The 21,088-nt window shown below is 43.1% G+C and overlaps 3 protein-coding genes across 7 annotated transcripts in view; all 3 read right to left on the bottom strand.

Annotated features, from left to right (window-relative positions):
• Positions 1 to 58: 58 nt before the first annotated feature.
• On the bottom strand, positions 59 to 7,370 carry stra6l (STRA6-like). Of its 2 annotated transcripts, none has more exons than XM_056409655.1 (18): positions 7,218 to 7,370; positions 6,838 to 6,910; positions 6,193 to 6,296; positions 5,901 to 6,031; positions 5,705 to 5,825; positions 5,475 to 5,520; positions 5,160 to 5,285; positions 4,794 to 4,867; positions 4,126 to 4,234; positions 3,855 to 4,008; positions 3,553 to 3,628; positions 3,340 to 3,421; positions 3,003 to 3,051; positions 2,742 to 2,859; positions 2,525 to 2,644; positions 2,028 to 2,191; positions 1,598 to 1,741; positions 59 to 1,265 (listed from the first exon to the last, which is right to left on the bottom strand). In XM_056409655.1, the coding sequence occupies exons 1-18, from the start codon at positions 7,241 to 7,243 to the stop codon at positions 988 to 990; spliced, it is 1,995 nt and encodes a 664-aa protein (XP_056265630.1). In that variant the 5' UTR covers positions 7,244 to 7,370; the 3' UTR covers positions 59 to 987. The 2 variants fall into 2 exon arrangements, with proteins under 2 accessions (XP_056265630.1, XP_056265631.1); XM_056409656.1 differs by having other exon boundaries at positions 1,118 to 1,249.
• Positions 7,371 to 7,725: 355 nt separating this feature from the next.
• Positions 7,726 to 9,517, bottom strand: spink4 (serine peptidase inhibitor, Kazal type 4). Its single transcript, XM_056408457.1, has 4 exons — positions 9,373 to 9,517; positions 8,851 to 8,882; positions 8,546 to 8,658; positions 7,726 to 7,908 (listed from the first exon to the last, which is right to left on the bottom strand). Exons 1-4 carry the CDS (start codon positions 9,422 to 9,424, stop codon positions 7,863 to 7,865), a joined length of 243 nt encoding a protein of 80 aa, XP_056264432.1. The 5' UTR covers positions 9,425 to 9,517; the 3' UTR covers positions 7,726 to 7,862.
• Positions 9,518 to 9,684: 167 nt separating this feature from the next.
• The window catches only part of LOC130189587 (phospholipid-transporting ATPase ABCA1-like), a 41,672-nt gene continuing 30,268 nt past the window's right edge, over positions 9,685 to 21,088 (bottom strand). For 3 of the 4 annotated variants that reach the window (XM_056408454.1, XM_056408452.1, XM_056408453.1), the window contains exons 21-49: positions 20,868 to 21,007; positions 20,629 to 20,766; positions 20,286 to 20,542; positions 20,119 to 20,191; positions 19,824 to 20,026; positions 19,652 to 19,703; positions 19,349 to 19,453; positions 18,895 to 19,043; positions 18,628 to 18,752; positions 18,049 to 18,147; positions 17,718 to 17,907; positions 17,481 to 17,575; positions 17,361 to 17,393; positions 17,153 to 17,258; positions 16,734 to 16,808; positions 15,934 to 16,103; positions 15,646 to 15,823; positions 15,418 to 15,533; positions 15,175 to 15,319; positions 14,851 to 14,974; positions 14,618 to 14,747; positions 14,258 to 14,441; positions 13,974 to 14,080; positions 13,506 to 13,647; positions 13,126 to 13,260; positions 12,889 to 12,992; positions 12,687 to 12,779; positions 12,325 to 12,568; positions 9,685 to 12,233 (exon numbers count right to left, since the gene is read on the bottom strand). In XM_056408454.1, the coding sequence (XP_056264429.1) occupies positions 12,090 to 12,233; positions 12,325 to 12,568; positions 12,687 to 12,779; positions 12,889 to 12,992; positions 13,126 to 13,260; positions 13,506 to 13,647; positions 13,974 to 14,080; positions 14,258 to 14,441; positions 14,618 to 14,747; positions 14,851 to 14,974; positions 15,175 to 15,319; positions 15,418 to 15,533; positions 15,646 to 15,823; positions 15,934 to 16,103; positions 16,734 to 16,808; positions 17,153 to 17,258; positions 17,361 to 17,393; positions 17,481 to 17,575; positions 17,718 to 17,907; positions 18,049 to 18,147; positions 18,628 to 18,752; positions 18,895 to 19,043; positions 19,349 to 19,453; positions 19,652 to 19,703; positions 19,824 to 20,026; positions 20,119 to 20,191; positions 20,286 to 20,542; positions 20,629 to 20,766; positions 20,868 to 21,007 (3,856 nt within the window). In that variant the 3' untranslated portion in view covers positions 9,685 to 12,089. The remainder of the gene's footprint in view (positions 12,234 to 12,324; positions 12,569 to 12,686; positions 12,780 to 12,888; positions 12,993 to 13,125; positions 13,261 to 13,505; positions 13,648 to 13,973; positions 14,081 to 14,257; positions 14,442 to 14,617; positions 14,748 to 14,850; positions 14,975 to 15,174; positions 15,320 to 15,417; positions 15,534 to 15,645; positions 15,824 to 15,933; positions 16,104 to 16,733; positions 16,809 to 17,152; positions 17,259 to 17,360; positions 17,394 to 17,480; positions 17,576 to 17,717; positions 17,908 to 18,048; positions 18,148 to 18,627; positions 18,753 to 18,894; positions 19,044 to 19,348; positions 19,454 to 19,651; positions 19,704 to 19,823; positions 20,027 to 20,118; positions 20,192 to 20,285; positions 20,543 to 20,628; positions 20,767 to 20,867; positions 21,008 to 21,088) is intronic. The other variant, XM_056408456.1, reaches the window with a different exon arrangement.

Genomic DNA, 21,088 nt, shown 5'->3' on the forward strand with positions numbered 1-21,088 from the left:
AGTTCACACAGGAGGCACCCGTTGGGAACCAGTTACATTTCACAACACACACCTCGAATGAGGTGCAGCTCACATGCTTTTAATGAAATCAAAATTGTTAGACAGAAAAATGCCCAGCTTTAGTGCATCACAGCCACTTGTAGAATATTATTACATGTCATTCAGCTGACACTTTTATCCAAAGCAATTTACAATAAGTGCATTCAACCATGAGTACAAACTCAGAATAACAAGAATACTATAAGTAAGTGCCAGTCAAGTGTCACTGAAGTGCTAATCTGAGTTGAAAGGTCAATGTTTCTTAAAGTTAAACCACAATACTCCTTTACACGGAGGACCACTAAAGGCACAAGAACACACAGAAACAATCTTGCATTCCAACCAATATACCAATATATATATATATATACACACTACCGTTCAAAAGTTTGGAGTCACTTAGAAATGTCTTTATTTTTCAAAGAAAAGCACTGTTTTATCAATAAAGATAACATTAATCAAAAATACACACTATACATTGTAAATGTGGTAAATGACTATTCTAGGTGGAAACATCTGGTTTCTAATGAAATATCTCCATAGGTGTATAGAGGCCCATTTCCATCAACTATCACTCCAGTGTTCTAATGGTACATTGTGTTTGCTAATCGCCTTAGAAGACTAATGTCTGATTAGAAAACCCTTGTGCAATTATGTTAGCACAGCTGAAAACAGTTATGCTGGTGATATAAGCTATGCAACTGGCCTTCCTTTGAGCTTGAAGTTTGAAGAACAAAATTAATACTTCAAATATTAATCATTATTTCTAACCTTGTCAATGTCTTGACTATATTTTCTATTCAATTTTCAATTCATTTTAAAAATAAAAGTGAGTTATCATGGAAGACACAAAATTGTCTGGATGACCCCAAACTTTTGAACGGTAGTGTATATATATATATATATTTTTTAAAACTTAATATTATTACAATCCATTGAAATATTTCTTCAACAGTCTTGTGCTGGTGTCACGATGATCTCTGGTGTCACGATGATCTCTGGTGTGACTGTGATCTCTGGTGGTGACTGTGACTCTGCTCGGCGGCCCTGTGTTTTGAATGCCATGATTCGAGCCTGCACCACTGTGTCTGGCATGGCAGATGATGATGCATGTAATGACGAAGATGCAGAGAGGTGGTGCTTCCTGAGCAGGATCAGGTGAGGGTTCCTCAGTAAGGTATAAAACAACATCCACCGCCTCTTAGCCGGGCTGTTCACAGGGGATTCTGCCCAAAAGCAAAAAGTCAATCAACCCCAAATAAATAATTATAATAACTGAAAAGAATGGACTAATAATAATAATAATGATAATACAAATTATAATAATAATTATAATAATAATATACATTTCACTTCAATACAACATATAAAACTGTGCAGGATTTAAAAATATATTAAAGAAATAGAGTGCATTTTGAGAGCTAATTTAAAAGAAGATACTAGTGAATCTCAGTCAGCGGACATGTGGTAGCAATAGTTATTTAGTGGATAGGTGTTCATGTATGACTTACAAACACACACACACACACACACACACAGACACACACACACTACTGACCAGAGGCCACGTTGCTGAAGGTGGAGTATGCAGATGGAGTGTGTTTCTCCAGCGAGTTGGAGACCAGCAGCTGGCAGAAACACACCATGACTGGATTGCTATGATAGTGATCAGCAAAGATCATCCCAATCCAAGTACTGTAGCCTGAGACATGCAATAGATACTGTGAGAGGAACACACACATACTCAAAACAGCAATGACTTTACAGTATTTTTAACAACAGAATGCACAACTGAGCGGGAACACCAACAAATCCTGACACTTTGTGAAATGCTGACACCTCCTGGAATAAAGTGACCTTAGGATGAAGGAAAGTCGTCCTCTTAAATATGACTCTAATGAGCCTCACCACCATCAAATATTAATAATAATAAAATATATCATATTTTGTTTATATAAATACACTAAATTGGTTAAAGTTCATCTTACCGGCATCCATGGTTTCATATCCTCTCTGCATAATGCTCCGGTCTATGCGGGACACCAGCCACGTTCCCACCACAATGCTGCACAGCAACCTCAATATGCAGTTGCTGATCCCCATCACCACGTTGTAGAAAAAGAAGAAGTAGTTGAAGCAGTGGAACGCCTTCCTGAAGTGGAGGAAGAGAAACTGTGCTTTCACATCACTTTGAATAAATTAATCTAATTCTTGTATTCAGGGGATTTCCCACACTTCAAAAATCATGGGACAATGAACACGGTCCCACCGCCTCTGCTTCTAGGACCAAGACGCACAGACTTGATAGTTGTTTAGCCACTGTTTGCTGTTGCCCCATTGTGGTGGTTATTTGGGATTTCTATGTTGTTTGAGGTCATTTTGAGTATTTTCCAAGTTGGTACGTGTCTCTTCTAGTGACATTTTGTAAGACACCATATTCTGTATTTGCTAGTAACAGCATGCCAATGAATTACAATATGCCCACCTGTTGTTGAGAGCCAGAGGTTTGTGTTTATCAGTAGGGGACAGTTTGTCCTGAAGGAAGAAGATCTGAACCAGTGAGATCTGGAGAATCACCAGGCCGATGACCAGACTAATGGTCAGACTGAGGAGACACAGGAAGAAGAACAAAATCCATGAACCGAAACCGTCCATTCATATGCCATCATGTACATGCACAGCCACAGGGAAAGAAGCCTTACACTATTATCCCCAGTTTGGAGAACATGCTCATTGCATTTCCATGCTTTATTGGCAGAACCAGCACATAGACCAACACCAGAGCAAACAGGAAGTGGACAAAGTGGACAATCAGGTAGCCTGAAGAGAAAACACAGAACAGCTGGCTCACTGAAAAGTTACAATAAGTTACTTCCTGAATCTCCCCGTTACTCTCATTCTCTTCCCCCAGGATTCTGAAACGTGTCTCTCAGTGCATGTATTTCAGGAGAGGAACAGCTTACCCCACAATGTAAACGCTATTTGCCAACCAGAGTATCTTGCAATGGAAGCCTGCGGAAATTGAAAGAGAAAACTTGTTTTTAAAGCATTAAATTAAGAGGCTAACATAAAATGAGATGCAAACATTCACATGTGCTCTGCATATTTGAAACCCCAAAAGACATGTTAAAATATGACATGTTAAAATATTTTAAAAAATACGCAGATCACCCACTGTGCTCCATGCACAACATGAATGCTGGTTTCAAGCATTTAGTGCCAAGCTGAAATACGAATTGCCCTACAGTCGTCTGCCATCTGCTGCGTGTGTGCATGTGCGTGTGCGTGTGTGTTACTTACTACGCTGACAGCAGAGCGAGGGTTGTGAAACTTCTCAGGAAGAAAACCCTTCTGCCCTTTCCACAGCCTCTTCAAGTGTTTTCTATGGCGACAGTACACCGTGTCACTCATCTATGTTGTTGTTTTCTTAATAACAGGTTGGGCAAATGTCATCTAACTTCCCATCGTTACATCAATTGTGTTTGTTTTGGGGGTATATGTCAGGTCTCTTACCTGTAACATGCCAAGACATGGAAGCAGTAGGCTACAGAGTTGAGACTAGCAAATATGGTGGTAGCTAGCCAGGACTCTGGAAGAACACAAATAACAACACCTTGACTTTTACCAGTGCTCTGTGTATCAGTGTGGAGTCCATTTCTGGCCTATTTATTCTCAGAAATCTCCATAGTCAAGGAAGCAGGGGACATTTTGGTATAAATCATCATAAATCATCGTTTTATTTGTTCATGGTCATAGGCTACCCATGAACGAAACATTAATCACTCAAACTACGAGGGCAGAGCCGTCCAACTCACTTCTAGCCACGTTGATGAATTCTTCCAGCTGTGGTATCACGGCCTCCAGACCTTTAGTCTGGTTACAGGAGCTAACCAGCTTCGCCAATGTATCCTTCCACTTCTCTCCTTCGTCAAAAGCCACATTACTGAGGCTGTAGTCTGCCAGGGTCATCTAGAGAAATGACAACAAGTCAAATCAACGCATTCTAGCAGATGCAACATGAGGGTGTTTTGTGTGTCATGTTTCCAAAGCAAAGTGTATGCACATTTGATTTCTGTCTCGCTTTACCGTGTAAAGGCCGATTAGCGAGATGATGACGGTGCCGATGATCCTGTTGGGAAACTTGAAGTAAGGGTCCCATTCATACACGTTCCTCTGGAGCCAGCTGCGTGGTACACTGCAGCATAAAAAGGAGGGTCAACACCACTGTCTGTGTGTGTGTGTGTGTGTGTGTGTATGTGTCACATATGTTGATGCTTTCAAATGCTGAATTCTGGTACTTATAACTATTCATTTTGTGACAGCTGGGATCGTTATTGTGTTGCAGGACATTAATCATTCAAAATATCAGTGCAGTCGAGGAGCTGAAGCTGAAGTCTACCAGCAGCACCTGAACGCACCAGACTGGACTTGAAGTCCGTACAAATGAACTGCAATTAACACAAAGCATTTGACACATACTGGTTTAAACAGACAATAGTTTTGCAAATATGAATTCCAATGTCCAACTTTGCATGTACTGTATATTTCATATTTTAGAGCAACAAATGCCACATAGTGGGTGACTCAAATTAAATATAAGATAACTATGTTATGCTATGCTCTTGAAAACTGCGAACACTCAAGTGATTTCCAGACGTAGTGGATCTCTTTTACAAGCAAACAAAGTGAACATTCCCACATGTACAAGGGACACTTGAAAGCAGCATTGGTGCACATGCGCATGTTGGTTCTACCTGTTTGCAGGCGGTTTTCTCAGCAGTCTCTTGACGTGTTGCACCTGATGTTGCTCTATCAGCTCTTCAGGATCCTGGCAGCAGATTTAGCACGTTAACAGTCACACACAGTTTATTGTTTAGAGAATTCATCTTCAGATTCTATCTATCTATCTATATATATATATATATATATATATATGTAGATATAAATATATATATATATAAATATAGATATAAATATATATATAGCTATATAGATATATCTAGATAAATACATATATATTGATATCTATACATAGATCTATATAGACATATATTTCTGGATTACACCCATAGGGAAAATATACAGCAAGAATCATTTCAATTAGTTCATTTCATGCTGACCTCCTCTTCCTCTTGCAGATGTATCCGAGCAGCTTTCACCAGGATATAGACAAATCGTCCCAAGAGGAAGATGAGGGAGAGGATGCAGGGCCACTGGATAATCAACTTCTGGTATTTACCAAGAATCTTTAAAAGCACACAAACAAAGTAATGCATTCATGAAAAAAATGTTTGCCGAGGGGCAACTCTTCGTGACTGGATGTTTTGTAGGGCCTTATTCATTAAGGTGTAGGACGAGGCTGCTTCCTTGGTGGAAACCACACAGCATCAGGGACATTTACACCAGCTTTCACGATAGTTTAAATACTCACCTACCTTACCATGAGGACAGGTGAACGTATCCCAGACTGTAACGATGATCCTAAAAAAACAAGCATGGAGACGTGATGTATTTTCTCATGCTTTTAAAATGTGAGCATCCACACATCAACCTGTTCAAACAGCCGAAACCTCTATTATACATGTTTGAATTTTTTTGAGTTTGTCTGAAGTGACCATCATACATTTGTTTCTGCAAGCTTTGACAATGTTTAAAAGACATTTACCAGGACAGAGAGTAGAGTATTCCCAGCACTGCCCCGGTCGCTCTGAACGGTGTGGACAGACAGGCAAAGAAGGGGAAATAGACCAGACCCACCTCTAGCGCTCCAACCAGATACACGATAGCTGAGGACAAGAACAAGGAAGCACGTCAGTCCACCTGCTCGTTCCTCGTGTCCCCAAGGTGAACACGTCCAGTACCTCTGGCCCAGGGCAGCACGGTGAAGGGGATGTAGCTATCGGAGAAGAGCATCAGGACGCTGGAGGACACGGCGCCAAATGCAAACCCGTAGGACCAACGATTACTGAGGCTGCCAATACTATCCAAAGGCCTGGGACACCGTGATATCAAGAACACAAACAAAGCCCAATGAACTTCTCAAAGCGGCCTGTTACATATCTTCAGACACTTAAAAAAGACATTGAAACCGATATTGCTGTTAGTTATTTTATCTCTTGGCGTTTATAGCGGTTGATGCTGCGGTTGACTTACACCACGATACCGAACCGTCCCCCCAGGAAGGCTGGCAATCTGTGGTCGATAGCCAGTCTCTGGGCTCTCTTCTGGAGGAACGAGAGCACCCCCACAATCAACAGCTGGAACATAAGAAGTCGATGCATAAACAAAACTTAATAAAATAAAATAAAATAGTTGTCTGTATTGCTGCAACTGTGTGAAAGTGGAAATATCTTATATGATCACCGGCCTCAGCATCTTAGAAAAGTAGTTTGAATGAAGCTGCTGTATCGATCTGCTCATTGATTGTAGATTTAGTATGCACAGGCTGTGTTGTGTTTCACTTCTTGGGTGTATAGTGCATTTACTTATTTGTATTCTGTATTCCTCGACACGCTCTAAAAAGACCAATTTAAAAAAAAGATGGATATGGCGTTGCCGTGTGCTACAGCACTTGTGTTTACTTTGCTGTTCTGTGAAGATCCTGTCTCCAAAATGTCTAAATTTATAATGTTCCAGCAATTGTTTCTGGTTGGGAAACAACCCCTTCCTGAAACCATTGAAACTGTCTTTAAAAAACACATCTGAAAACAGGGCTGATATTCATTGATCATAACACGTTCATTTATTTTAGAGATTGTGGAATATTCATCTTCCAGGTTACATATATGGACAACTTACTGCTGGTGCGAGTGAAAAATGAAGGAAGAACTCCAAAGAGATTCCACTTTGACAGTCCTGAACCTTCGCAACCCTGGAGGAACAGGTTGTGACATAGTTATTTGATTTTAAAATGTTCCGGACACGTAAAGCAGGATGGAACCGAGGGGAACAAACAGAAACTAAAACGAAAAAGCAAATCAATCCAAAAAGTTTTTCACATCTTTAAAATCTCCTTATTTGAGTTAATGATGCACCAAAATGCTCACGTTCAGGTTTAATGTTGCTCGGTCTTGATTAAAAACTATTAGTTTAAATAATCCTGAAGCCTGCGTAAAAAAAAAATGCCTCGCAGCTGCTACAACAAAGTCAAGATCAGAGTATTGGAAGTCTGTACTTACACATGTTCCACCTGGCTTTTTAACATCTTGTTCCTGCTCCACGGCCAAGACAAAGGAAGCCTCGGGATTGATACCACTTCAGTGTTTCCTGGTGAAAACCATGTGACTCAAATGTTTGACCTTTGACCCCAGTATACGACACTATGTTTTTTAAAATCTCCTCTCTCCCAGTGTTTTGCTCTGTGCTACTTTCACCGATAGTCGCTGACTCTCACTGTTTGTCTCTGTCACACACACGCATGCACGCACACACACCCACACACATACACACAGACCACTGTGTTACTCAGTATGAGGAGTGCAAACATCCCACTCTCGCGAAGAGATAACCAGCCGAGCATTCACCTCCTGGCTTCACGTTACAAAGGAATGTTTTCAGAATATATTCCCTGAATCCATCTCTATTCTTGTATCACCTCCATTGTAAAAAAGAAAATAGATAAATAGCTTATTTGTCTTCTTTGTTCTCTTGTACAGGGTATGGGTTTTATTGATTTCAAAACAGAAGTAAATGCTGATAGATATTTATTACTCATTGCAATGATACACAGATTGAGGAAATTACATTTCACAGATCCATGTTGGGTAGATAATCAGATCCTGATTGGTCACTTTGGCGATGACATCATCCCCTGGCTTCACAGGTCAGCAGCCCTCCTCTCTGGCAATCAAAATGTCCACCCTGGTTGTTCTGCAGAGAGGAACATGACAATACACAATGTGATTTGTTCCGTTTTGCTAACCTGAGATTTAGTTTATGTATCTAGGAAATCATAATTCATATAAACTCATTGTGCCTGACAGCGTGGAAACTAGGTGCCTAACTGTGTAGATAGTGTAACAATTAAATACAGGGAACTGTGTGTTATAGGTTTGAAAGACAGAGACACAGAGACAGAGAGCACTTCCTAAAAAGAGTCACTTCCCCCCAAAAGACAACATGTGTGTGACTGGAGAGGTTTTGAGATGACAGCGGCAAAAGTAGAAGTATTCAACTTTCTCTCTTCATGCCATGTATTCAAAAATGATTTTTAAAGCATAATTGTTTTGCTGTATATGTGTCACTCAAGGAAAGCACTAAATGCAGAACGGCATCTCTTAGCATTTTGTGTGCGTGGGGGGGGGGGGGGGGGGTTGTCATTAGCAATTTGAATCAGCTGCGGCTGTCAGCCAATCAGGGTTCAGCATTGTGAATGTAGGGCTTTAGTCTCATATTCCACCACCAGGGGGCGACTCCTGCCTCCCGCCCTCTGTCCTCCACCCGGTCGACTCGCACGTCGCGGGCCGTGTGAATGCCGGGAGAGGGGAGCAGCTGCGCGCGCACTCACAGTCTCTGCACGCACAGCGCGCACTCGTTGGCGTACGTGTTTCCATCGCTGCCGCACACGGGAGCGAGGTTCAGAGGGCACGCCAGGATCTCCGCCGTTTCCGGACAGGACGGCTACCGGGAGGGGACAAACGCACAAACAGGATCTGGTGTGACTTACCTTCCTTCTCACTCGCCATAATACATATTTATAGAAATCCATCCTTTATCCATCTAAACCGCTTATTCTTCTTTAGAGTCGCGGGGCGATAATTATAAATATTCAGTTAAATAGTTTGTACATTTTCTTTATTTTTACACACACACCTTCCTCTGGAGTCCAGAGTTCTCCTCGGGGTCTGTAAAGAAAGCACACATGTCGTAAAGCAAATCTTGCACCTTCCGCCAAAAAAAGTTCCTCGTTTGTTTGTGAAAACATTATTTGGCAATAAACCTGTTTCTGAATTTCTGATTCTGATAAGCAACCCACATGGTACTAAATAAAATATGTAATTTGCATATAAAGCTACATCCATACGTCAACTACATTGATATAGTCCGTTACGTATAATTGAGTCATCTATTATTGATACCAATACTATAAATATATATATATATACTTTTACATGCGTTATCCCCAATATTTGTATTAAATGTATTATATGATCAGGCGCAAATACACTTGACACGGAAGGCAATGTAACATATGGAGGGTGAATATTTTTATTAGGTGTTTATTTATCTAAAATGGAATCCATCGGAGTAGTCATTTAGACATAAACTACATTACCAACCCTCAAACTGGAAGGCAGAATTACCTCGATAAAGTGTGTGTGTTTTCCTTCTTACCTGCAGCCACGCAGACGAGAAGGAGTCCCAGAAAAACAACTCTCGATATCATGATGTCGCTGGATGAATGAATAACCTCAGAGCTTGTCGCTTTTTACTGGCAACATAATTGTGTGTGTGAACACAGCAGCTGGATGGACACACAAGCACCCTCTAGAAATTGATGGTCATCAGCACACACACACACACCTTTTGTCCATTCATTATACAAGCTTCCCGTTGACAACAAGCTTTGTTGTACCGAACACACACACACAACTAGACAAACAAAATGCAAAATAATCAACTCAGATGTTTTTTTTCTTCAAAATGTATGATTTTTTTTGTATTTATTCATGTAAAGAGTAACTATACACAATGTGGAACAGACTCAAACAGCTGTTTAATACTTAAAAATGTAAACAAACAATAACAATATAGAGCACGAGAAGAGTAACATCACCACTGTAGTTCTCTCCATCTCACACGCGTTCGTCTCAATCACGTGGACGCCTTCGATCTCCATTTCAAGTTTCAAACAGATGTTTTAATGCAGTGGTGAAGCTTAATTTAGTACGATTACGTCTTTGACACGACAGGCTATGAAGTCTATAAAGTGCTCACATTCAGCAGAGGGTTTTTTGGTGCGTTCCCAGATTAGATATGACACGGAGAACCCGTAATGACAGTCGGTCACTGGTTTGAACCCAGGACGCCGTTTCCTGGACTAAAAAAACATCACAAGAACAACTCGAATGAACGTGGTCCCTGTTTATGTGGAGTCTGGCTTGTCCACTTGCTCCGGAAACATAATTTAGCCTGAAATACTTGAGTAACTGAGTGTAACTTCAGCGTGGCAGCTTATCGATGTGGACAGACGGAAAGATTGGAATTTGGCAACATGACTAAAAGATAAAAACACTGACTGAGACTGAATATGAGAGAGAGAGAGAGAGAGCACACGTTTGACATAATGTGCGCTCTTTGTTTCGAGCTGCTGACGACGGACGAAGGCCTGACATGAAAGCACAACTTTACAAAACAGTTGCCTCCTCCATAATATGCTGGTTGGTCGAAGATATATAGTCAGCTCCATTTGGCACAGGTACGGTTTTGTTCACTTCACTCTTAACATTTTTGTGTTTGTTTTTGCGTGTGTGTTTTTGACCTGAAGTCACAAAAGTCGCTTCTGTACATAATATCCACATCGGCGCCGGCTCAGGTTTTGAATGCGCCCGTCTAGATCTCGTACAAGCAGAGCAGCTGGGACGCCGCCTGCGGGCACGACAGCGACAGTTTTACCTGCGGGGCCATTTCCATCGGAACTCGTCTCGCCGCCGGAAAATCACATGTTGACACAGATCGATTCTTTTTTACAACAGAATTTTGGATTCGGACTCCACGTTAACATTATGTGCCAGTAATCCCACAACAGTGACGCACAGCTCGAGTCCTTTCACAAGCTGATCTTACGACATGCTCTGGCGCGCACACACACAGCGGCTGATAGTACGGGTGTGTGTGGGCCAGTGAGAAGCATGCAATTAAATATTTCCAATGAACTTTTAAAGACCTGTCCGAATTCTCTGAGCGACCTTCAGCTTTCTCTTCAAGTCCCAACTGCCAGTTTGAGACGGTCGTCCTTCGTGCACTCCGATTCGTTGAAGGAGTGAATCCAGGATCGCACATCTTGTACAGACATCAAGCAACTGCAAGATTTTGTTGTTGTTGTTGTTGGTTTTTGACAATGAAGGACACAATAAAAAAATAGTGACGTTTCATTCACCATCTTCACAAAAAGCCCCTTTTTTGTGCTTTGATGGTTTCTTTCTTAAACATTCCTGGGCAGCCTACATACATTGTTGTTGTTTTGGAGTGCTCAGCTTTCTCTCCACCGCGGTACAGTACAGGCACGAAGAACAACAAAACTCCATACAGGTTAAGTTTGTCCATTCAAATAAAATTATCTTAAAAGAAAAAAAAGAATTAGTACAAATTAATACGTTGAATGATTGTGACTGAAATCAATTGGATTGTAACTATTTTTTTTTTTTCACCATCATTTGCATGATACAAAAACAACTGCGCTTGGTAACGAAGAGAGCGCCAGGGCTGACCTTGAATAAAAAAAAGTAGTCGGTCCGTCTTCAGCAGTTGGCAGTGAATGATCTGGATTTTTTTGTTTCGCTTTACGCTCTGGCGATTTCACGATACAGAGCCGCCCCGCATACACAGTCCCACTACTTTAAGGTACAGGGGGGGGGGGGGAATAGAGATATTTCCTTCCATCATCCCCAATGCCATGTCCGCTGAATGCGTAGCAGAGCTACACAACTTTCCCGTCGAGCGCAGTATTATAATCCTGTCTTTTCTTTCTTTCCGCCCGTCTCGTGAAGGAAAAGCACCAGTCTCCAGCCCTCAGGAATATCTTCTCATCTTAAATATATTCTTGTACATTTCTTGCATTGATTTGCATTGAGTTTCCATTGCGTCAGTGTCACAATACCTGCAGTCTCTGCCTTCTCAAGAGGCTGTGCTGTGCGCTGAAGTGCAGGTCCACTGAGAAATGATAACAATTAAAAAAGACTAAAAAATAGAAAAAGAAAAAAAAATGAACATAGTTCGTCACCGCCCCCCCCACCCCCCCATCCTCCCCCGCAGGTTAGTGGTCCATGGTTTCTGGGTTGTGGGGAGGGGGTGAAGGGCAGCGATGTCTCCCGCGATGCTGTTTCGTGGAGTCAGACGCAGCTCTCCTTGGTCTTGTTGTCCGTGATGAAAGTGTTTCGCTTGGGAATGTCCACTACCACAGCGTCCCGTTTGTTCAGATGGGCCTCTTTCAAATGGTCCTCATCACTTTGGTCCTTGGCGAAATTTACAAACACCTGCGGAGGAAGAAGGGAAAATGGAAATTAGACTCCGCCTATACTGAAGTCACAGCAGTCCTGTTATAGCCGGAGCCGTGGGCGCACTCACTTGGTCTAAAGTAGTCTGCGAGACGGAGTAGTCCTCTATGCTGAGGGCCTCCTTGTTCTCAGAGAGCAGGGAGAAGATGCGGGCGAGGGAGGTGAGGGAGGTGGGCAGTTGGTATTGCAGCATGTTGCGGTGCTTCTCCTTCAGCGTGCTGCCAGGCAGCTCCCGCTCGATGAACTCCCTCACCGGCCGAAGGTCCGGGTCTGGGCCGGTCACCCGCAGGATGATGGTGTAGCCGTCGCCGAACCTGACGGGGAATGCAGCGAAGCACATTTTCATTCACCGGAACTTCAGACGTGACAAAAATGTCATTTCTCACACGTGTGAGCTTTTGTGAAATGCCATCTTGGGGCGAGTGTCCCCACCTGTTTTTGAGATGCTGCACACTGCCCAGACAGCGGAACCTGCCGTTGACCATGATGGCCATTCTGGTGCAAAGTGCCTCACACTCCTCCATGCTGAGGAAAAAAAAAAACACACACATGAGGTCAGTCATGTAGCGGGAACCACGTCAATCAACCACACAAATATAGAGATCCATGATTTGAGAAGATGGCCCCGTCTTACCTGTGAGAGGTCAGGACTACAGATCGTCCCTCTTTGATGATGCTCAGGATTGCGTTCCACAGAGCACGGCGGGCTTTAGGATCCATGCCTGTCGTCGGTTCATCCTGTAAACAGGAAGCATCGGACACTCAAGCTGCCGCTACGACGTTCCATCACACTGGGTCACACTGCTGCGACACTTGACACACAATAACTCATCATAGGAATGTTGTGTAGGTGTGAACATGTTCTACTGACCAGAAACACGACAGGTGGTCCTCCTATGAGAGCGATGGCAGTGGACAGTTTCCTCATGTTTCCTCCGCTGTAGCTGCCGGCTGACTTGTCCACATACTTGAGCAAACCCATCTTCCGGATGCCCCACTCTGCCACCTAGTGGACAGAATAAAGGTTTCATGAGTGTCAGCCATTTTCTTTTTCACGTGCATATGGACTGATGTATACAATAGTCTGTTTGTTTATTTGTATCGAGAGTCATCTTCCATAACTTAATGCCTCAGTACAAAAATAGACAAACAAGACTCCAAAAGTAGAGTAATTATATTGTAGATAAAAGACCAAATGTTATTGTAAATAGAGTAGGCCGATGCATGTGTGTGCATGTGTTTGTTACTGACCTCGCAGACTTCCTTCTCAGGCACTCCTCTCAGGATGGCGTAGAACTCGAGGTGCTCTCTGCCGGTCAGCAGATCGTTGATGGCATCAAACTGAGGACAGTAGCCCATGTTCTGATGCACCTCATGGATCTCTGTCTTGACACTGAAGTGAGATAAACACAAGAGTGTCATTAAGTTCCATGGAAAGCACAAATATAGAGATCTTTTTAACTAAATGTAGCCTTTTAGTTGATGTTTTCTCCAAATAGATTGAAAGCTGACTCAATTTCCAATCAGCTTTGTTGAAGAATTTTCTTCATTTTTGCAATATTAGGCTAAGTCCTTTTAATTACATAATTGATCCGAAGAATATATCATTGTGCCTTCTACTTCCTGCCAGATGCCCCCGTTTTATGAACTAGAATAATATATTGATCCTAATACAGATGATTGGCTGTATTGTATATTTGGAGGAGGTGTGTGTCTTACCTCTTGCCAGCCAGGTAAGCCTCTCCACCGGTGACCATCGAGTCTCCTGTCAGCATTTTAAAGGTGCTGGTTTTCCCTGCCCCATTCACCCCCAGCAGACCGAAGCACTGCAGCAGAAGAGGGACACCGTATGTTTATTTTCACAGGAATTCAGACTTTCTTCACTACATTCATTGTATTTGCTGTATCAACCTCTTACAAAACCCATTTTTAAACAATACTGAAACTTTTTTAAAAAAAAGCTTGTGTTTTCCCGGTTTGTAATCACGTCCGCTGCATCGTACCTCTCCACGGGGGATGCCGACACACAGTCGGTCCACTGCCGGCTTCTGTTTCCTTTTGTAAATCTTGGTGAGCTGTTTGAGCTCCAGGATGTCCGAGTGTCCTCCTCCACTGAGGATCCTCTGTCGCTCTCTGGCCACGTCCTCGTCTTCTTCTCCAATGGGCTTCAGGTGACTAGTGGATGACCTGCAAGGCAGCAAAGGGAGGAGAGGTCACATAAAAGGACAGACTTCTCTCCAGACGGGATTCAAAAGCCAGATCTACTCGTTTCGAGTTGTAATGTTTAAGTTATGGACACTGGTGTCATAAATATGATTCTTCTTTGTCTCGTTTAAGTCATGTGTATGGAAGGTTTCCCCCACCTGGCCTTGAAGAAGAAGTGGTATTGAATGAGGATGGTGATGGTGAAGAAGATCACGCCCTCTATGGCCATAGCAAACAGGTTCTTTCCCACCATGTCCCAGGCCAGAGGGGAGCGGAACCGGTTTTCACCTACGGAGACACAACCACAGCCAGAGAACATTTAGATTACGTCAAAACAAAACAGGGATGCATTTGTTGGTTGTAGTTGGTACAAGAGGTCTGCTGTAATTACCAAATCTCTCCAGAGCATCTGCCATTGCCTGATTCTTCACCATGTCAATCAGCCCTCTGCCCAGACAGAAGTGAGGGAAGATGAGGAACACGTTCTTCAGGATGTCGTTGATGCCACCAATTTCCTTAAAAAAAAAGGAACAAAGTGAATATTGACAGTTAATATTCGGCCGTGAAGGGGTAAAGCATTCAATAATCATTTCTAAGTTTGCATTCAAAAGCATCTCATTCTCTCTCTACATACTCTTGAATCCACAAAAAATTAAAAATAATCAAACTATTGCTACTCTTCACTGAATCAAAATGACTTGGAGACATCATTTACATTGCCTCCAAACAGCTCCAGTACAAATGTGGCGACGCTGCCGTTGATCCCGATCAGTATGTTAACGCTGGTGAGAACCACGTAGGCCGTGCTGGGGATCTTGAAGCAGAACGAGGCTGGGTACATCAGAGGGGTGATGGACCATCTGGAGAGAGAAAGAAAAAGATCATTTTAGATTAGCAGAGGTGAGAGGATTCGAGAAAAGGAAGAGCTGGAAAAAAACTAGGCGTGTGTCTAATTTACCCGTAGAACAGCAGCAGCAGCGCCAGCACGGGCAGATTGGTGGAGGACACGTAGGCATCTTGTTGGAAACACATGAAGATGATGATGACCAGTGTGGCCGGGACGATGTAGTTACACTGCAAGAGGGGGCGAGAAAGCGGGTGAACAATAGTGTTGCGCTTCCTTTCTATCAAGACAATAGTGTTATCGTTAGACTTTCATCAACGGGGCTCCACTGAAGAGTCTTACCATGTCCCAGACAAAGTTGGCCAGCCAATAGAGTAAAGGCTGCACGCCGCTGATGAACTGCAGGTGTTTGGCTTTGTTCACTCTCTCCTGGATGAGGAAGACCACAAAACTGGCAGGTACGAAGGACATGGCGAAGATCACGCAGATGGAAACCAGCACATCGACCGACGTCGTCATCCTGAGAACGGAGGGGAAGGAAGACGTGAGAAGGACAGGCGATGTCTCTTGGCAAAAAGGCCAAAGACGTGTGATCACATTAGAAGTGTAAGAAAGTCCCTCAACACTCACAATGCGACCTGTGACAGCTGCTCCTTGGTGAGGTTGAGCGGGTGATTGGCGGCAGTGATGCCGAACTTCGTGGGGTCTTGGTCGGCCTTCAGACTCGCCCGCAGGATGCCGTTGTTCATCACGTTGAGGAACGAGCCGATGCTGTGCCAGCCTTTGTTGTTGAACCAGATCTGGAAACGGAAAGGCACGTAAGTTTCTCTTACCTAAAGATGCAAACGCAGCCTGGAAGTCCAGTTCTGTGATCAGCTGTGTGTCACAAGTCTGCACGAGACTAAAAAGGATAATATGTCTTTGGGCCTCATATAACACTGTTCCCAAAATAGTAAGTGTTCCCCTCTACTTACTGTCTCTTTCCTCAGGGCCTATTTTTAGTAATTTTCTGAACTTACAAAAGCACTTAGCTTTTTCACAATGCATTTTCTATTTGTGTGGTGGAATTGAAGCTCATTCAGTTAGCTGCTATGCATAAATCATTAACAATCTGCTTCAAATGTGAACATTTTCCTTCCATTAAAATTGTTCTCAACGAAGATGAGTCGATACAAATGAAGAGAAATACACAGAATGTGTAATTCATGAATAGGAACATCCAAAAAGTTATGAGGGAAGCTGTGCATCTTATTAACCAGCCTCAAAGCAGAACTCCATTATTGAGCACACAATATGAATAGAGTGAATGAAACAGATTGTATCATAATTTGGTGAGAGAAACTTGAAGGTAACCTAAAGAGCCACGTGTTGTTGCATAACCAGTGTGTGTAGTGCTTGTGTAGTGTGTGTGTGTGTGTGTGCGCGCTAACCTTGACATTGTTCTTGGTGTCCAACCCTTGTATAAAACTGGAGAGACTGTTAAAGAACCGATCCGCGGCCGTTCCCTGGAGGGTGAAAGAGGGAGAAAGTCTTCTTTAGCACATGGTAAGGCACCAGTAAGGCACCAGTAAGGCCCCACTGCAATAGTAGTAGTAGGTAGTAGTAGTAATAGTAGTAGTTAGGAGTAGTAGTAGTCACGTGTTTGCTGGTGCGTTAGATAGATAGATATATATATACTTTATTAATCCCCAAGGGGAAATTTGTCGTAGCAGTAGCAGCACCAATAAACCAAACACACATGAATAAAAAATAAAATATAAAAACAGGGATGAAAGATATAGAAGCATACAAAGCAAAATATAAAATAAAATTTTAGTGTAGTGTGTAAAACAGTGATATAATGTCTTACTCTCTCCAGGTGGAAACGCTTCGTGAGTTGAGCGATGGCCTCGTCGATGTCCTCTGTGTGGGCCATTAACGGAGATCTCCTGGCGCCCAGTGAGAATCCACCGTATCTGTGGAGAGCGCAATCATTTTAACCTCGGCGAAGTACACAGCAGAGCGGCACTCAGTTCACCACCATCGAGCAGTTAGATGGATTGTGGCTGATAACGTACCTGAACTCGTTGACCAAAATCTTGTTCTTCAGGCTGGAAGAGAAGATATTTTTAAGGTAAATTAAAATCGAGAATTAGAATAAATTCAAGAGTGCCAATCCAATGTCCGTTGAGTGTTACCTCTTGCCGATGATCTGAGCGTAGGTTTTAACCAGATAGTCGGAGACGTTTCGGCCAGTCAAATTCTGAAGTGTGTCTTTTTCGCTGATTTTAATCTGCACACACACACACACACACACACAAAAAAAAAAAAATGAACATTTGTTATATATGTGGGTATTTGGTCTTTGCCCGTTGTAATTGTCGATTGATTAACACTTCAGTTTGGACTTTTATTAATTGTGTGGCGTCGCCAACCTGAGGTGGTGGGAGTCCCCCGGCGCTAGCAGGACACTCGGGAAGCATCCTCTTGCGTCCTCCACAGCTGCACTCACACATGGGAGAGGGATCCTCCATGGACCAGTTGCCTTTGTCGAACACGTCCCTCACACTCTGAGAGACTTCCGGGAGCGACCACTCATCCTCTACTGCTGCACAGGAAGTCTCCCTGGAGCACGGAGATAGGAGTCAAATCTCCAATGCACTGTCATATTTATTTATTTCTATAAAAATGGACCCAGATTAACTGTATATCCAAGTGTATTTTTTATTTTCCTTAATGGATGTTTTTTCTTTTCTTAAAACTCACGGTATGGGTTGTCCTTCCATGCAGCGCGTTCCAAATCCTGCTTTTTCTGTGAGAGCTTCCAGTAGTTTGTTGATGTGAGGGTCCTCGGGTAAGTCATTACTACAAACACACACAGAACCCATTGCCTTTAATATCACAGTAATTCACTTTCTTGGAAATACACAAACAAATCATCACAAACAAATGATATTTAACAATCAGTGGTCTAGCTCCTGTCATTGTGTTAGGACTGAAGACAGGTGCAGTCATCTGGATGTCTACTAATATTAGATTGACATTTGGAATAGTTTTAGGATCAATTTCTAACACCACGTGTACTTTTATTCTGAATTTTTCAAATGCAGAGTTGAGTTTGAACCCCTCAGTTAGGTCACATGCGCAACCCTTCGTGCATTAAGGTAATCCTTTACATATTTAATGAGTTGTGCACTTTGTAGATGTGGAAATGTGCTTTTCGGAGAAAAGAACTAGAAGATTTTAAAGTGCTTTGATGGATAAATGTAGCAAATGAGCAGAAACATCCTATTTAGTACAAGAACTGGAGAAACACGGGTGAAAAGGAAGACAATGCAATCTCACCTGATGAAGGTGAACTGCTCCCCGTACATGCTGTGATCCAGAGTCAGACTTGGGTACTTTCCAAACGGAGGGACAATCAGGCTGAACACCAGGGCAATACACACAAACACCGCCGGGAGAACAATCTGAAGAAGAAAAAAAAAATCACATCATGACGATTCAGTTTCAATTTCACTGACACACCTCAGACGTACTGCTTCACTCTCAGAGGAAGTGAGATTGTTATGGAAGACTGTTCATTGACAATATTTGATAGCATCAGCATACCTGAGCAAAGAAGCCTTTCCTGGAGCGCCGGGCGTAGAGGAATCTTTTCCAGAGTAGTGCAACAAACTGCTGCCTCTTCAGACTCCAGCCTTTGACCTTGAACGAGCCTTTGCCATCGGTTCCACTGAGCAGGTCGGTCTCTCGGGATTCTGGATGCAGATGACACAATACACATGAGAAACTCATCTCGTCTGCTAATAATAGTGACATTTCAACTGATTTCTATGTTTCACAACATGAGTCTAGTTTTCTTCAAAGAGAAACTGCACTTGTTCCCCATTAAAATATGGGATGTGATGTATTTTACATAATTTTCTCTACATATATTTGTTGAAATACACCTTCAGTGTAAAACTAAGGGTAAAAGTAATGATAAGGGTAAAAGCAATAAGAGCAACAATAATGTCGTTATCATTGCACTGCATGCTGGGCAGTGCAGTTCTTTCTGGGTCACCTTCTGACTCGTTGAATTCAAAGTCGTCCTCGGTGAAGGGCTTCAGGCAGCTCTGGTGGTCTCCAAATGCATGATGGCGACGGGTCCTGGTCGGCACGACTCCATCTGCAGCCACACGAGGGTCAACATGTTACTTTTGAGGTTCACGTCTTCTATTTTATATAAAAGGTAAACCCCACAGTAATTCAGTCACTTAAAAGCAAGCACTGATGCTAATATACGTTTAGAACAAGGGTGTATTTGTGTTTATATAGTATAGATGTGAAGCTGCTGTGAATCTTTAAAGGGCATCATAAGTCTCACCTGAGAGCTCAACAGCGTCCACTCCGCTGTCCTCAGCCACTTTCAGGAAAATCTGCAGAGTTGGAGAAAACACATTTTCACAATTTGGCAGAAGAATACGATTTCTGTCAGTTTCATTCGACTTTCGACAGGGTTTACTATGAACGGCCCACTTAGACCAGCTGCTCCTTACCTCCTCCAGGGTGGTATCAGATATTCCATAGCTGGATATTCCCAGGTCGGTGAGTCTGTCATCCAGCTCGTGGAAGAGCTCGACAAAGGCTCCGTCTTTAGCTGACTGATAGGGCAAGACATAAGTGATCTCATGGCCAAGGTCCTCCACCAGGCGAGCCTCGTGGACATGCTTGAATATCAGGTTGGAGATAAGGGACACATCTGTAGTGAAAAAAAAAGAGAGAGAGGAATATAATATATACATATATATACATCTTATATCAACATCTTCATTTTACATTTTCAGTTCTCACCAATAGTGGTGGTTTCACTCTCTGGTTCGCTGCCCAGACCTGCATCTGAGCTGCTCTCTGATACAGCGTCCTCCTGAGTCGCACACACAAAGAGGGTCAACGGTCAACTTTTTTAAGTTAAAAACACCATAAAAAGGAGAATAACTTGTCTTGTATCGTTTAAACACCTGCGTTGTCCTCAACAGCTTTCGTACCTTCTCGGGCTTCTTGCTGTAGGACACGGTGCTGGCGGAATTCCTGCAGGATTGAAGTGTTAAGTCGTAGTCTCTCTTGACTAGGGTCAGGTAGTAGCCCGTGCCCAGTTGGGTCTTTAGGAACAGCGAGGAGCCCACGCAGCACAGCTTGCCGTGGGAGATGATGGCGATGCGGTCGCCCAGGATGTCGGCCTCGTCCATGTGGTGAGTGGACAGGATGATGGTGCGGCCTGGCGAGGAACAGAGGGACACAGTCAGTTTACAAACTACAGGATGCGTGACTGTTAACGACTGAACAGCTGTTAGTGGTGTTTACCTTGTCTGTATTTAAGCAGCAGGTCCCAGATGCCCCTGCGTGCGTAGGGATCGACTCCGGCCGTAGGTTCATCCAGGATCACAACTTTTGAGCCCCCGACAAACGCCAGAGCCACTGACAGTTTCCTCTGCATCCCTCCTACAAAGACAACAGGGAGACGAGGCCGTCTTCAAAAACACCGTCGAGATGGAAGTGAAACAACTAAAAAAGGTCAAATAATTCAAACCGGTCAAACTGACCGGAGAGCGTGTTGGTGCGGGAATGCCGTTTGTCAGACAGTCCGACGTCGTTCACAATTTGTTCCATCTCGGCCTTCACTTTCTCGTACGGCAGCCCCTTCAGACGGGCGTAGAACCAGATGTGTTCCTCCACCGTCAGCCTGGATTACGGCAAACCAACCAAATCAAACCGTTACCAAGTGCACACGAATGCTACAAGCGTGCAAAGAAACCCGTCTCCG

Source organism: Pseudoliparis swirei, chromosome 24 (assembly GCF_029220125.1).
Source record: "Pseudoliparis swirei isolate HS2019 ecotype Mariana Trench chromosome 24, NWPU_hadal_v1, whole genome shotgun sequence".
NCBI classification, from domain to species: Eukaryota; Metazoa; Chordata; class Actinopteri; order Perciformes; family Liparidae; genus Pseudoliparis; species Pseudoliparis swirei.